At 40.7% G+C, this 13,981-nt stretch overlaps 1 protein-coding gene across 1 annotated transcript in view; it reads right to left on the bottom strand.

The window, feature by feature from the left end:
- Positions 1-1,451: 1,451 nt before the first annotated feature.
- LOC139173077 (vomeronasal type-2 receptor 26-like) overlaps positions 1,452-13,981 on the bottom strand; it is a 30,894-nt gene continuing 18,364 nt past the window's right edge. Inside the window, exons 5-7 of the mRNA XM_070762574.1 lie at positions 4,271-4,483; positions 3,650-3,776; positions 1,452-2,362 (exon numbers count right to left, since the gene is read on the bottom strand). Coding sequence (XP_070618675.1) covers positions 1,452-2,362; positions 3,650-3,776; positions 4,271-4,483 — 1,251 coding nt within the window. The remainder of the gene's footprint in view (positions 2,363-3,649; positions 3,777-4,270; positions 4,484-13,981) is intronic.

Genomic DNA, 13,981 nt, shown 5'->3' with positions numbered 1-13,981 from the left:
TTCTTTCTTTCTTTCTTTCTTTCTTTCTTTCTCTCTCTCTCTCTCTCTTTCTTTCTTTCTTTCTTTCTTTCCTTCCTCCCTCCCTCCCTCCCTCCCTTGTGGTTGACAGAGTCAATGGAGGAGGGGGAAATCTGGCAGGCCCTCTTAATTTCACAAAATGATGTCCACCTCCCCCTTGGATGCATCCCTTCTAAGGTCCTTCTGGCTGGAGGGGCAGACTGGAGTCAATACCTGGCTTTTCCAAAGGTGTCCCCAGCCTCCCTGGGGCATCTCCCCCCCTTGATAAACTCATTTTCAATCTTGGCCTGAAGAACTAACTGGGGCGTCTTCTCTGGGCGGAACTCTCTCCTCCAGTGGGTGAAGTCAAGGAAGAATCTGCCTGGAGACCACTGATGCTACAGAAGGGAGCATTCCCATTGGTCCTCCTCCTTTCGGGATGCTCACAACTCCTAATTTCAAGGAAGCCCCATTCCACCTTTCCCGGATTCCTTCTGTTGGCAGGGAATCCAAATGCCTGAGCCAAACTGATCCAAGGCATCTTGAGACAGGTTGTTTTCCTGGGGGGGGGGCCTCAGGAGGGGAGGGGTGAGGCGGGGCTGGGCCAGGCACTGAACCTTTGCGATTTGCCTTTAGACAGGATCCCTTCAATCTCCTTCTGAGGAGAGTCTCAAGGTCTTTTTTCTCTGCACATCTTCTCCAGCCCTTCACAGACAAGACAAGCTTAGAAGAGGAGCAGAGAAAATGCTTTAGCAGAAATTGTAGAGTGGAAAATTAAAGGGCCTGAAAACTGCTATTTTATTTCTCTGCTTGAAAGAAAGAAAAAACACCGTGGAACTTTATTTTTTTAATTTATGTTTTTTTTAATTTTGGTGCGAAGTATACAAATAAAAAATAATAATCTCAAACTGAAATCCCAAACAGCTGTTCTGCTGAACACTTTCTGCAATGGGATTTTTATCAGGAAATCAAGAAAGATTGATATAAAATAAAAAAACTTTTTTAAAAGAAAGAATTATATAAGAGGGATCCAGATTTCTCTTCCAAGCTGAGAACAGATCAAACATGGCATTTCACATCATTCTGGCATTCTCATGGAGAGGATCAGACAACCAGGCTGGTACTTGAACCCAACAGCTTTGTCCTGAGCTCTTTTTCTACTCATTCTCTCTCACAAACACTTTTAGCTGCTGTCAATATACGATAAATAAGTCTCCACATTATTTTCTATAAGCTTTCACATTCAGTAGCTATTACTGACTAGCTGAATTCATCTGAATTTTACAGAGCTCTCTTTAGCAAGATTTATTGAAAGGGGACGGAGCTGCAAAAATTCCCATCGTTCAACAATTTCCCACTTTGAAACATAGATATGTTTTTCTTTGATTTCTCTAAATGGAAATCAAATGAACGTCATATTAACAATTTTTCCAATATCACAATGATGTTATATATCATGTTTTTACATTTGCTCTGGCTGTGAGATGCTCCTTTGTGTTCAGGTCTGGCCTCAGAAGGATAATGTAGCACTTGGGGATGAAGATGCAACCTAGCAGACCAGCACTGGAGGCCAGGATGGAGAAGACCTGAACAGCCACCATGTATTTCCCTTTGGTACTCAGGTAGGTGGGCACAAACGTCACCCAGACGCTGCAGAAGACCAGCATGCTGAAGGTGATCAGCTTGGCTTCGTTGAAGGCCCCAGGCAGATTCCTGGCCAGGAAAGCCACCGTGAAGCAGATGGCAGCCAGGAAGCCCATGTAGCTGAGGGTGACGTAGAACATGACAACAGACCCTTCGTTGCATTGCAGGATGATCTCTCCATGCTGGGAGTGGAAGTCAGAGTCCGGGAAGGGGGGAGAAACTCCCAGCCAGATGGAGCAGATGACAATTTGGACAGCAGAACAAGACAGGATGATGGAGTTGGCCAAGCTCTTCCCCAACCATCTGTTCACTTGGTTTCCTGGTTTTGTGGCCAGAAAAGCCAGCACCACCATGATGGTTTTGGCCAAGAGAGAAGAAACGGCAACTGAGAAGATGATGCTGAATGCTGTTTGTCGGAGAAGGCAGGTGGCTTTCCTTGGTTGACCAATGAAGAGAGAAGAAGACAAGAAGCAAAACAGGAGGGAGACCAGGAGGATGTAGGAGAGATCCCGGTTGTTGGCTTTGACAATGGAAGTTTCTTGGTATTTAATGAAAATGGTTAAAACAACGTCTGTGATTAAGAACAACAGTAGTGCAAAAGAGACCAGGATGATGCCCAAATATTCTTCATAAGACAAGAAGGTTATACCTTTGGGGATGCATTGGACTCTGTACTCATTTGGATATTTGTCATCTGGACACTTGGTGCATTTTTCAGTGTCTGAAAAATAAAAAGCAATATTTTCTTAATTTTTTGTTTTTTAACATTGCAAGAAATACCGTTTTTGGATAACACCTAATTCCAGGAACATTTTCCAAGATGTATTTCTAAATAATTCCATTCAAAAGAGCTAAGAAGGACATTTTTAAAAATGTAGCTAGGTATATGAAGTTGAGGGGAGTCATAGGATGTTAATTATTTTCTCTGTAATGTGTAAAGTCTTCATAGGAACTTACATTAATAGAGGTTAATAATGAATCCTAACATCTTTTTAGGCAAATATCCTGAGTCCTGCCCCATGGCAGTTAAAGAGACTTGGAGGATGCCTGCAGTATTCTGTAACATCTGGAAGCAATATGGAATTAAGGAGAAACCTCCTAACAGTGAGAACAATTAACCAGTGGAACAGCTGGCCTCCAGAGGTTTTGTGTTCTTCAATATTGGAAGTTTTAAAGAAGAGACTGGACAGTCACTTGTCTGAAATGATATAGGTCCATGATGGCAAGCTATGGCAGGTATGCCAGAGGTGGCACACAGACCCCTCACTGTGGGCACACGTGCCATTGCCAGCTGATCTTCTGATTTTCAGTGCACGTGTCAGTGTTTCAAGGCATTGGATCACTGGGAAGAAGCCTGAAAATGAGCCACAAAATGGCCTGAAAATGGCCAAAACAGGCATATGCACACTGGACAGCTGGTCTTTGGGTTTCTGATGCTCCAGCATGTGTATCTATAGGCTCTGGTTTGGGCAGTCGGAGCCAAAAAAGTTCACCATCACTGGTATAGGTTCTCCTGTTTGAGCAGGGGGCTGGACTCGAAGACCCCCAAGGTCCCTTCCAGCTCTATTTTGATTGATTGATTGATCTATATGACTAGTAGAGTATTTGTGTAATGAATTCCTCCCATTGCTATCCACAACACCACATTATGGACCTTCTCAGTGATTCTAAAGGGGAGACCAATATACAGTGAATTGCAAGATCTTTCAGAAGGTGAATCTAAAACAATTCATCAAATTTCAAAGATCTCAGATGTTCCTAGAAAGATAAACTTAGCAGCACTTATCCAAACTAAAAAGCAGAAGAGATATTTCCCTCCCATCTCTTCCCAGCCCTCCTTCAAAGTCTTTTTGATTTACTTCCTTTTAGATAAGAAATTGTGCAGGTTACAAATAAAGAAGAAAAAAAACAGGTTTGCTCCAATCTGCCTTTTAACTTGTACTTTCATGAAAATGTTCTGGGTGGATCCAGTTCCACAAAGCCTCTCATTTTCCTCAGTGTCACCCACCTTCCTGAGTGGAGAAGGTCCCCTCCGGACAAGGAACACAGTCGTAGCAGCAAACTGGCTCTCCTTCTCGAGCCCTCTTGACAAATCCAGGATGACAACTTTCCACACATTTGGACTCAGGCAGAGACTAAGCAGAAAAAAGAGAATGTGTTAGGAAATACGTTAGGACTCTCCATCTATAGAAAATGTAGGTAAAAATGGAGGGAGACAATTAGCCTCTGTTCTTCACTGAAGTAAATACGAAATCTCTGACTTTTTCTAAGCAGATGCAGGAGGTATAACAACTGGCAGATTTTTCATTTAATTCCTCCCTTTTGCTTTTGGAATTTAACATTACAATAAAGTAATTTTCTATTTAATAAAGTCTGATGGGATGGAATTGCAGAAAAAAAATTTAAGTATGATGATATATTCATATTAAATCTGACCAGTAAGATATTGAAAGATTTCCATAAAACATGGCAAAAATTCTCCATTTAGTTGCTGTCTGTTGAAGAACTTCCATGAGATGACACGAACTGGCATGGAAGGCCAACCACCCTGGAGACTCTAGGCTTTGTCCACTTGAAATGGGACCTAAGGCTTTGGGAAACAGAGAAAAGACAGCAAAATTTCTCCCACCTTATTAAGCAACTTTAGCTGTGAAAGAGCATCTTGGTCGATAGAAAGTCTCTGTCTTTCAATATACGCCAGAGTCTCTCTCTTGGGATCCCCCTTGGGGAAAACCAAGTAAAAGAAAATGCCCAGGTCTGCTTTTATCTCTCCATTTTGGTCCAAGTACAGTTCCAAGTGTGAAATATTCCAAAATTCATTCCTTTCCAGAAAGAGATGAAACTGGAATGGGAACATCCAGGAATTTGAAATACAGAAAACATTGTTTCTTATGCCACATTCAGTCTTTCTTTGTTAATGTAATACCTAGGTATTTAACCTTTTTAGCGATTTTAATTTCCAACATATCTTCTAGATTCTTTTCTTGTTCCTTATTCATATTTTTTGTTATAATTTTAGTTTTTTGCATGTTTATTCGTAATCCTGCTACGTTACCATTTTCCTTTACCTCCTCCATTATATGTTTTCCTGATTCCAATGGATTTTCTAATATAAAGATTAGATCGTCTGCATATGCCTGCAGTTTAAATTCTTGTTTTTTAATTTTCAGACCTTGTATTTTTGGGTTCGATCTAATCTGATTTAACATTGTCTCGGTAGATAAGATATACAATAAAGGAGATAATGGACATCCTTGTCGGACCCCTTTTTCAATTTGGAATTGTTCAGTTATGTCCCCATTAATTGTGATTCTTGCGTATTGTTTTTGGTAGATAGCTTCAATCATTGTAGTAAATGTAGAGCTGAATTTCATTTGTTTTGTCAGTTCCTTCATAAATTCCCAATTCAAATTATCAAACGCTTTTTGAGCATCTAGAAAAATGAGGGCCATTTGTTTTTCGGAGTGGGTTTTGTAAAATTCTAGGACGTTCAAAATTGTTCTTATATTGTTTCTAATAAATCTACTGGGTAGGAAGCCATTTTGGTCAGTGTGAATCCTGTTGTTTAAGATTGGTTTTAATCTGTTTGCCATAATACTCATGAATATTTTGTAGTCTACATTTAGTAGGGATATGGGTCTGTAATTCTGTATTTTGTGTTTTTCTGTTTTGGTTTTTGGTATTAAGCTCATTGTTGCTTCTGTCCAGGAACTGGGGATTAATCCTTTTTCTAATACCTCATTGTATCCCATCAATAGAAGTTATCCTAAAATAGAATTGAATTCTTTATAGAATTCACTGGGGATGCCGTCGGGGCCTGGTGATTTGTTGTTTTTCAGATTCCTTATTACATCTTCTAATTCTATCATAGTAATTTCCTTATTAAGTATTCTTCTTTCCCTATCTGTTAATTTGCCTATATCCGTTTTTGTTATATATGTTTTTTTTATCTTCTATTGGTTTGACTTCTTTTTTATATAGTTCTTGATAGCAATTTGTTTTTTCGCCTCTATTGTGGATTGTTTGTTTCCTTTGTCATCTTCTAAGAATTGAATGTATTGTTCTTCTTCTTTTTTGAGTTTATAGGCTAGCCATCTACCTGGTTTGTTTGCGTTTTCAAAATAATATTGTTTGGCCATTTTTAATTTCAACGCTATTTCATCTTGTGTTATTAAATTAATTTGGTGTTTAAGTTTGTCTTTTTCCTCTTTTAATTCCTCATTTAATATGTCTTTTTGTATCTCTATTTCTATTTGTTTAATTTTTGTTTGATATTCTTTTATTTGTTGGGTTTTAATTTTTTTTAGTTTAGCTGAATGTGATATTGTCACTCCTCTTATATACGCTTTGATGGTGTCCCATAAATTCTGTATGGATGTTTCTTCGTTCCAATTGTCTTGAAAAAAATTTAATTCCCTTTTTATGTGCTCAATATAATCTTTTTCTTTGAGTAGTGTCTGATTTAAAGACCATTTTAAAAAAATCTTTTTTAGGTTCTTTTATTTTAATTATAATTGGGTGATGGTCTGCCCATATATTGGGTCCAATTTCAACTTCTTCTATACAATTATCAAAGACATTATCTCCCCAAGTCATGTCAATCCTTGACCACGATTTTTGTGGTGGTGAGAAGAAATTGTATTCTGTTTTTTCCAAGTGTCTTTCTCTCCATAAATCTAGTAGTTTGAATTCTCTAACCATTTCAAAAAAATTATTTGGTAAGGTTTTCCTTTCTTGGGTTTTCTTGTTAGCTGTTTTGTAGTCTTTTTGTGTATTGTGAATTGCGTTGAAGTCTCCTATAATACATATATTTTTTCCTCCTAGTTGTGTTATTTGATCAGATATTTTTTGATAAAATTCTGTCTGGTTTGAGTTTGGGGCATATATCACCATCAAGACTGCTAATTTCTGTCCAATTTTAATTTTCAAATTGAAAATTCTTCCTTTGGGATCTGCATATATTAATTCAGGTTTGTAATCTCTCTTTGGCATATATTGCTATACCTCTTTTTTTTGTGTCTGCTAAAGCAGTAAATAGTTTCCCTAGTTTTTTATTTTGTAGTAGAATTCGATCTTGATTCCTAATATGGATTTCCTGCAGACATATTATATCTGCCTCTTCTTTCTGTAGTTTATTCATCGTTTGTTTTCTTTTAATAATGGAGTTTAAACCGTTTATATTCACTGAAAAGATTTTGAGGTTTTTCATGGTTTTTTTCTTTTTTCTTTTCTCTTCTTCCCCCTTTAAATTATGTGTTTGTTTCTTTATTGATTTGCAGGTTATTGTTCTTTTTCCTTCTTCTTATTATTTTTCTTTCTTATTCTTATTGTTTTTTCGCTGCCGCTCTTGTTGTTACTCTTTCTTCCTGTCTGGTCTGAGATCTGACTTCGGAACCGGTTTCATTCTCTCCTTCTAGGTATTGGAATATGAAGTTGTCCACTTTTTCAAATGAGTCTATCTTGATTTTTTTTGCCTTTCCAGGTTATTAGCAATCCCTCTGGTATTAACCACCTAAATGGTATCTCTCTTCTCATCAGTTTTGCTGTTAAGAAATGGAAATCCCTACGTCTCTCTCTGATTCTTTTAGGTACTTGTTTTAGTGTGATTATCTCTTTGTCATTACACATTATCTGTTCATTTCTCGTACATCTGTAGATTTTGTCTCTAACTGTTTTTTTGGTAAAGCGTATGTGTACCTCTCTTGGGACTCTGTTTTTCTTTGCGTAATTAGTCTGGATTCTGTAGACCTCATCTATATGGTTTCTCACTTCATCTTCATCTAGTTGTAAATTGTCTGTTAATATCTTCACCATTTTACTTGGTAGATCTTCTTCTGTTTGTTCTGGTACATTTTGAAAATGGAGAAAATACGAGGATTTTTCCATTTCTAAAACTGAAATTGCACCCTCTAGCTCTTTGTTTGCCGCTTTCAGTCTTCCTTCTGCGTGTTTGATCTTGTCATCAATTTTGACTGTGTTAGCTTCCATGTTTTTAATCCTTTGTTCATGATTATTAATTGCTTCTTGGACCCCTTCCATTCTAGCCTCTAATCCCTCAATCTTCCCTGCCATTTTATCAAAGTTCTTGTTAGTTTCTTCCTGGTTTTTTTCATTGTTTCTTGTGTTATGGTTGTTGATTCTTGGCTTCTTGCCATAAATTCTTGTATGAGTTCTAGTGAGGCCTGTATTGAATGTAAGGTTGGTAACTGACTCTGTTTGTCTGTGGTTGCCATCTCGGTGTTTAATTTAGAGCTTGAAACATTTGGACTTCCTGCTGAAGTTGTTTTTTTTAGTGTTTTGGTAAACGTTGTTGACATAATTAAAGAAATGTTCCACACTTTTCTTAGTGCCTTCTCCTTAATACTTAGTGTTTAGTGATATAGAGTAAGTAGAATGTATAACTCTGTACAGTGATCCCTCGAGTTTCGCGATCTCAATCTTCGCGAAACGCTATATCGCGATTTTTCCACCCGATGACGTCACTCTCTTCCTTCCTTTCTCATCTTTCTTTCTCTCTCTCTTTCTCTATCTTGCTTCTTCCTCTCTCACACTCTCTTCCTCCCTCTCTCATCTCTTTCTTTCCTTCTCTCTCTTTCTCTATCTCTCCCCCTCTTGCTGGCGGGCGGCGGGCGGGCGGGCGAGCGAGCGGGGGCATCAGCGAGGAGCCGGGTTTCCCCTTTGCGTGGGTGGCGGGGAAACCCCGATCTTTGTTGGGCGGCCAAAGGAACCTTCCCTGGGTCTTCCCCTTTGCGTGGGCGGCGGGGAACACCCAGGGAAGGTTCCTTCGGCCGCCCAGCAACTGATCTGCTCGGCAGATCAGTTGCAGCGGCGAGGAGCCGAATCGGGGTTTCCCCTTTGCGTGGGCGGCGGGGAAACCCCGATCTTTGTCTGCTCGCTGCTGCTGCGCTGCCAAGCAGATCAGCTGCTAGGCGGCCGCAGCAGCAGCGAGCAGACAAAGATCGGGGTTTCCCCGCCGCCCACGCAAACTCCACCATCTACTCATGCGCGGCCATGGAAGAAAGGGCGCGCATGCGCAGATGGTGTTTTTACTTCCGCAACCCTACATCGCGAAAAATCGATTATCGCGAGGGGTCTTGGAACGGAACCCTCGCAATAATCGAGGGATCACTGTACTTGCTTAATTATCAGTCACTTAGGTATAGGTATTTTAAGACAATTATCTTGATGGTGTTTTTCTCCTATCCAACTAGCTGCGCAGGTATAAATAGTAAATAGTAAATAATAAATAATATATAAATACGTGTTATTTATAAATATAAATTACTATAAATATAGTAAAATTATTAATGCAAATTATCAATTATACTATCACTAAAATCACATAATATTCACAAATTCATCTAAATGTGTTTACTATTAAATCTTAAATATTAAATATATTTCTAAATTTATTTGGTTGTATTTAAATTTAAATTGTATATATCTATATGTTTGGACCGTCCTTCAGCACTATCTCAGACCAGTTTTTTTTTCTATTTCCTTATACTATAGTGTCTAAAAGTATCAAGTATCCAATCTCAGATGTAACAATATACCATAGATAATGATAGCTATACGTTCTTACACTTCAAATGTTGATTTCACAGTCTATCGGCTCAAATCCTCAAATAATTTGTACTCAATAATCACTTTAACCGATAATCAGGTTATCCACTTATCAAATTTCAATTCATCAAGTAGTTAATATGTCAGTTAAATAAATCAATTTATCAGCTTATCAATATCATAAATATAAACAGATATAAATAGTTAAGTTATAAACAGTTATGAAATACCCTTTATATATTATCTTCTTATCTAATTAAACAAAATAACTCTAATAAATGCTGAAGTAAGATGGATATACTTATCAAATAATCAAATAGTCAGATACTCTAATAATAAGTTAACATGTAAAGATATGTAGGAAATTGATGGTTTATAAGTTAATTTAAATTAACTCTCTAATAGGCAGTAAAGATAAGTTGTATTTGAGTTTATAAGAGTTTATAAGAGAAAAATATACGAAATTTTCAACTTTCCACGTGATGCTGGTGTCTCCAATCTTCCTGTGACCTTGCTGTTCTCTCGTCATCGCTCGCCTCCATTCAATCAGCTCGTTGTTGTCCCTCCTGGCTGGCTCCTCGCACTTTCACACACACATGACTTTCTTTCCAATTCCGAAAAGGCAAAACAAACTGGCAATTTCTTCTTCTTTCATTGCTCACTGCTCACTGCTGCATTGCTCTTTCTCTGGATCCCTTGTATCCTCCAACCGCTGCCCCAATCTCCGTCACTCTGTACCTCTGTCACTCCGTCTCCGTCCTTCTGAGGATGGTCACTGTTCCACCGGCTCCACTGATCCACACCTCAGGAAACACTTCAGGAAACACCTCAGGAAACACAGGGGGATTTCTGGCACTTGTCATTTGTTTTCTCGCCCCGTTCACCTCTCTCCGCACTCTCCGCTTTCCTTCTTCTCCTGCTATCCGCCGTCCGCCATTCACTTCCGCTCACCAACTTCAACTTCCTTTTCCTTTCTCGTATCTTTGCTCCACTCTCAACGCTCGCCGCTTCTTTGCACTTCAGGAGACTCACAGCCCTCCAAAAAGATCACCCAAATTCACACCTACAATTTGGGTAAGTAGGTTATAGCTGTCTTTGCCATTTTCGCTGATACTACTGTTTGTTCTTTTTTACTTCCCCGATGTTCGCTCAGCATGCTGGGCCTTCGGGCTGATGAGGAACCTCAGCTTTTTTCTCCATCTGGTCATGGGGATTGTGCCTCTTGCTGGGGGTGTTTGCGCAACCACCCACCACTCAAGACTTCCCCTATGTTTAGTTCACTCGACTGTGAGGAACTATCACCGTTATCACTGTTATCAAACGGAAAATTTTGAGTGCAGCCCCGCCCCCTGCGACTTTTTTGCCACATTCAGTCTTTCTTCTACAATTGTCTAATCTCCAAATATGGTTAAATAATACAGCCATTATTTTCAAAAGTGAATGAAAAAGTAGGAGGAAAAATTGTCAATCATATACCAACAAAATATAGAGAAAATATAATTGATGAAATTGATTAATTATAGGGAACCTTCTAGAGCAGCTGACACATAAACTGAATAGAGAGCAGGGAAAATGATTCATAAATTATTTAGAAACCACAGGTTGATTCCCAGGAAGCACAGGTTTATCAAGAAGAAAGGTGTCAGGCTAATCTTCTCCCTGGCCATCCCGATGGAAAACACCTTCAGATGTGCTAATTCTACTTGATGGTAATGCGATATCAACCAAATGTTGCAAATCTGAAAGAACAAATCTCCCACCAAATTTTTTTTCAGCTTGAAATTTTAGCCAAGATCCTTTCTGAGTTTCGTTCTCTCCCATTATGCACCTGCAGGATTCTCCCCTCTGATCCGATCCTTCCCTAGGCAGCCTCTCTTTTCCTCAACCCTACAGTCATTCTCAGATACCATTACACTTCCAAAATACCATATTTTTCAGAATATTAAGACACACTTCCTCCCCTCCCCCCAAAATAAGGTGGAAATCTGTTCTACCCTCATGTCCCAACCGCCCGTAATTACAGGGTAATTAGTCCAAACAGACACACACCACATGATAGAAGGAAAACAAACGGTCTTTATCAACAGAAAAGCAGAAAAAACTCCTTTTTTAAATGTCAAAGGGATTTTCTGGTACACACAAGGCACAGGTTAAATGCAATCCAATTTCTCACCCAGTAATTGGGAAATTGAGTCCAATTCCAAAGTCCAGAAAGTCCACACACAGTCTTGAACAGGAAAACAGCAAAACCACGATCTTGATGAAACTATGAATCAGATAAACTTCCACAAGGCTTATCCAGCACGCTGTTCTTTTTATCTGTAGCACTAATTACAGCAGCCCCACCCAACCACATCTGGCCTCACTTATCTCCTGTAATAATCCTTCAGTTGTTCTCTCCTATGCATCACTCTACGCATGCGTGGGTCTGTAATAAGTTCTTGTTCAGAATCCAGGGATGATAAGGATGATTGATCTCCTCCTGGGCTGTCTGCCAAACTCCCCTCTTCCCTGTCACTCACGCTTCCTTCATCAGAGGAGACTTCATCGGCAGATTCTATTGGGAGCAAAACAGCACTGTGGCATGTGGATGTTTCCCCCACATCCACCTCCACATTCCTTGGGGAAGGAGCTGGGCCAGAGCTAACCACAACAGAAATGGTGGTGCATCTTATACACTGAATAAGGCCATTTTTGGCCTCCCTAAGACCAGCTCCATGTGAAAACAGGTGAGTAGACGGTTTGGGAGGTCTGCAAAATGATCCTATGGGTTGGGGAGGGCAAAACCTATTTTTTTCTTTTTTACCTCTTTGAAATCTTGGTATGTCTTATGCACGGGTGCCTCTTATAGTCCCGCATTGGAAGTTCTAAAGATATTGGATAACCATTTGTCTGCCTAGGCAGGGGGTTGGACTAGATGACCTCCACCATGCCTTCCAACTCTGATATTCTACATTCTAATAGAGGGATCCTCAAACTACGGCCCATGGGCTGGAGATGGCCCACCAATGCAAATAATCCAGTGCACAGAGTAGTAGAATTAAGCCCCGCCCTTGCCCCACCCCTCACCATTGGCCTTATCTTCCCATGAGCATCTACTCAAGTAGCGCTTCTTTTATTGGTTGAGCTGAGAAAGGCAAAAAATTTGATTGTTAAATTGACCATGCCCACTCACTCACATGACCACCTAGCCACGTCCACCCACTCACATGACCACCCAGCTGGTCCAGTCCCCCAACTATCTGAGGGTCTGTCAATCAGCTCCCTATTTAAAACATTTGAGGACCTTCATTCTAGTACTTAACTGGGGGACAATACATGGTAGGTGGCTTAGTCTGTTTTTAATGCACAATTTTTTAAAAATGTTTCATCTAATTTTTATTTTTGTAATTGTTCCATTTTTTGAAATTTTTTGAAATTTTTTACCTTTTTTGAATAAGATAAAATTTAATGACAGGGATATCAACTATGCAGAAAAAATATTTATGATTTCCACAGAGAGAAAGCTGCACAACCAAAAAGCAATAGAAAAACATGGGGGGTTTTTTTAGCAACCAGGACTTGAGTAACAAGAGAGTCTCATGTAATAACATTAATGAAGGACTGGGAGAAAGATGAGGGACACGTGATATGGATGTTTGTTAAAATAACCTCAAAATCATAGTGAACTGGAAACAGAATATGAGTCAGCAGGGAGATGTTCTTGGAAAGAAGGCAAATGCAACCATAGGGATCTCAGGAAGTAGATATTCTGGTTGGGGAGACCCCAACTCAAGGAAAAGGTCCCCTTGCAGGCACCAAGCTTTAACTGGGATTTCTGCAGAGAGGAGGTAAAATTCCACTACACTAATCACAAACCTCTACATACAGGATTTGATTTTGAAAAAGGATACAGTAGTTTTAATCAACCGTGTTTAATATTGGAATACCAGGGTATCTAGTCTTTGACAGGGGTGGGTCCTACTCAGTGATGGGCTACCAAAATTTTTACTACTGCACTGTGGAAATTGGGTGCTCTGGGGTGGAGCTCCAAATTTTGCTACCGGAACTGCATTCCTGACCATTCCCGTAGGAACCCATCACTGGTCCTACTGGTCCAGTATGGGTGCATTGGTAGCGGCCCGCTGGTGATATCACCCCACCTGGAACCAGCGTTCCCTGTAAGCTGTGCACCCCAAAATTCCCCCCACCCTTTTCCATGGGTGTGCGCTCCCCATCCCCCTGCCAGCCCGTGGGGCGGGGCGGGGAGGTGCGGCAGTAGGAGGAAAGGGAGCCGCGGCCGTCCCTGCCTCCCCATGGTGCCTCCGGCCAAACGCGTCCCTGGCTTCTCGGCCCTACCCCCCGCCCGCCCGATCTGCCCCCTCTCCTCTTCCACTGCCTCCTGCCTTGGGGCGTGACTTCTCCCATGGCGGTAGCGGGTGCGGGACGAAAGCGCTGCCAGCCAGGGGGCTGCAAGAGAGGGCTTTCTCCGTGGGCTTCGGGAATGCCCGCCCCGCACCTCTTGCAGCCCCTTCGCTGGGAGCGCTTTCGTCCCAGACTTCCAGCAAGGGGGAAGGGCAGGCATTCCCAAAGTGCTTGGAGAAAGCACTCTCGCAGCCCCCTCACCGTCAGTGCCTCCATTTCGGAGCTCCGCCTCACAGCTGATCACCCTGCCGCTGCCGCACGGCTACTGTCCAATGCCGGTGCTGAGAGAAAGAGAGAAAGGGGGGGAGAGAGATAGCAATAGAGAGAGAGAAAGAAAACAAGAGAGGAAGAGAGAGAGATGAAAGGGGGG

This window comes from Erythrolamprus reginae, chromosome 10 (assembly GCF_031021105.1).
Source record: "Erythrolamprus reginae isolate rEryReg1 chromosome 10, rEryReg1.hap1, whole genome shotgun sequence".
In the NCBI taxonomy this organism is placed as follows: domain Eukaryota; kingdom Metazoa; phylum Chordata; class Lepidosauria; order Squamata; family Dipsadidae; genus Erythrolamprus; species Erythrolamprus reginae.
This window is presented reverse-complemented; position numbering and strand designations above follow the sequence as displayed.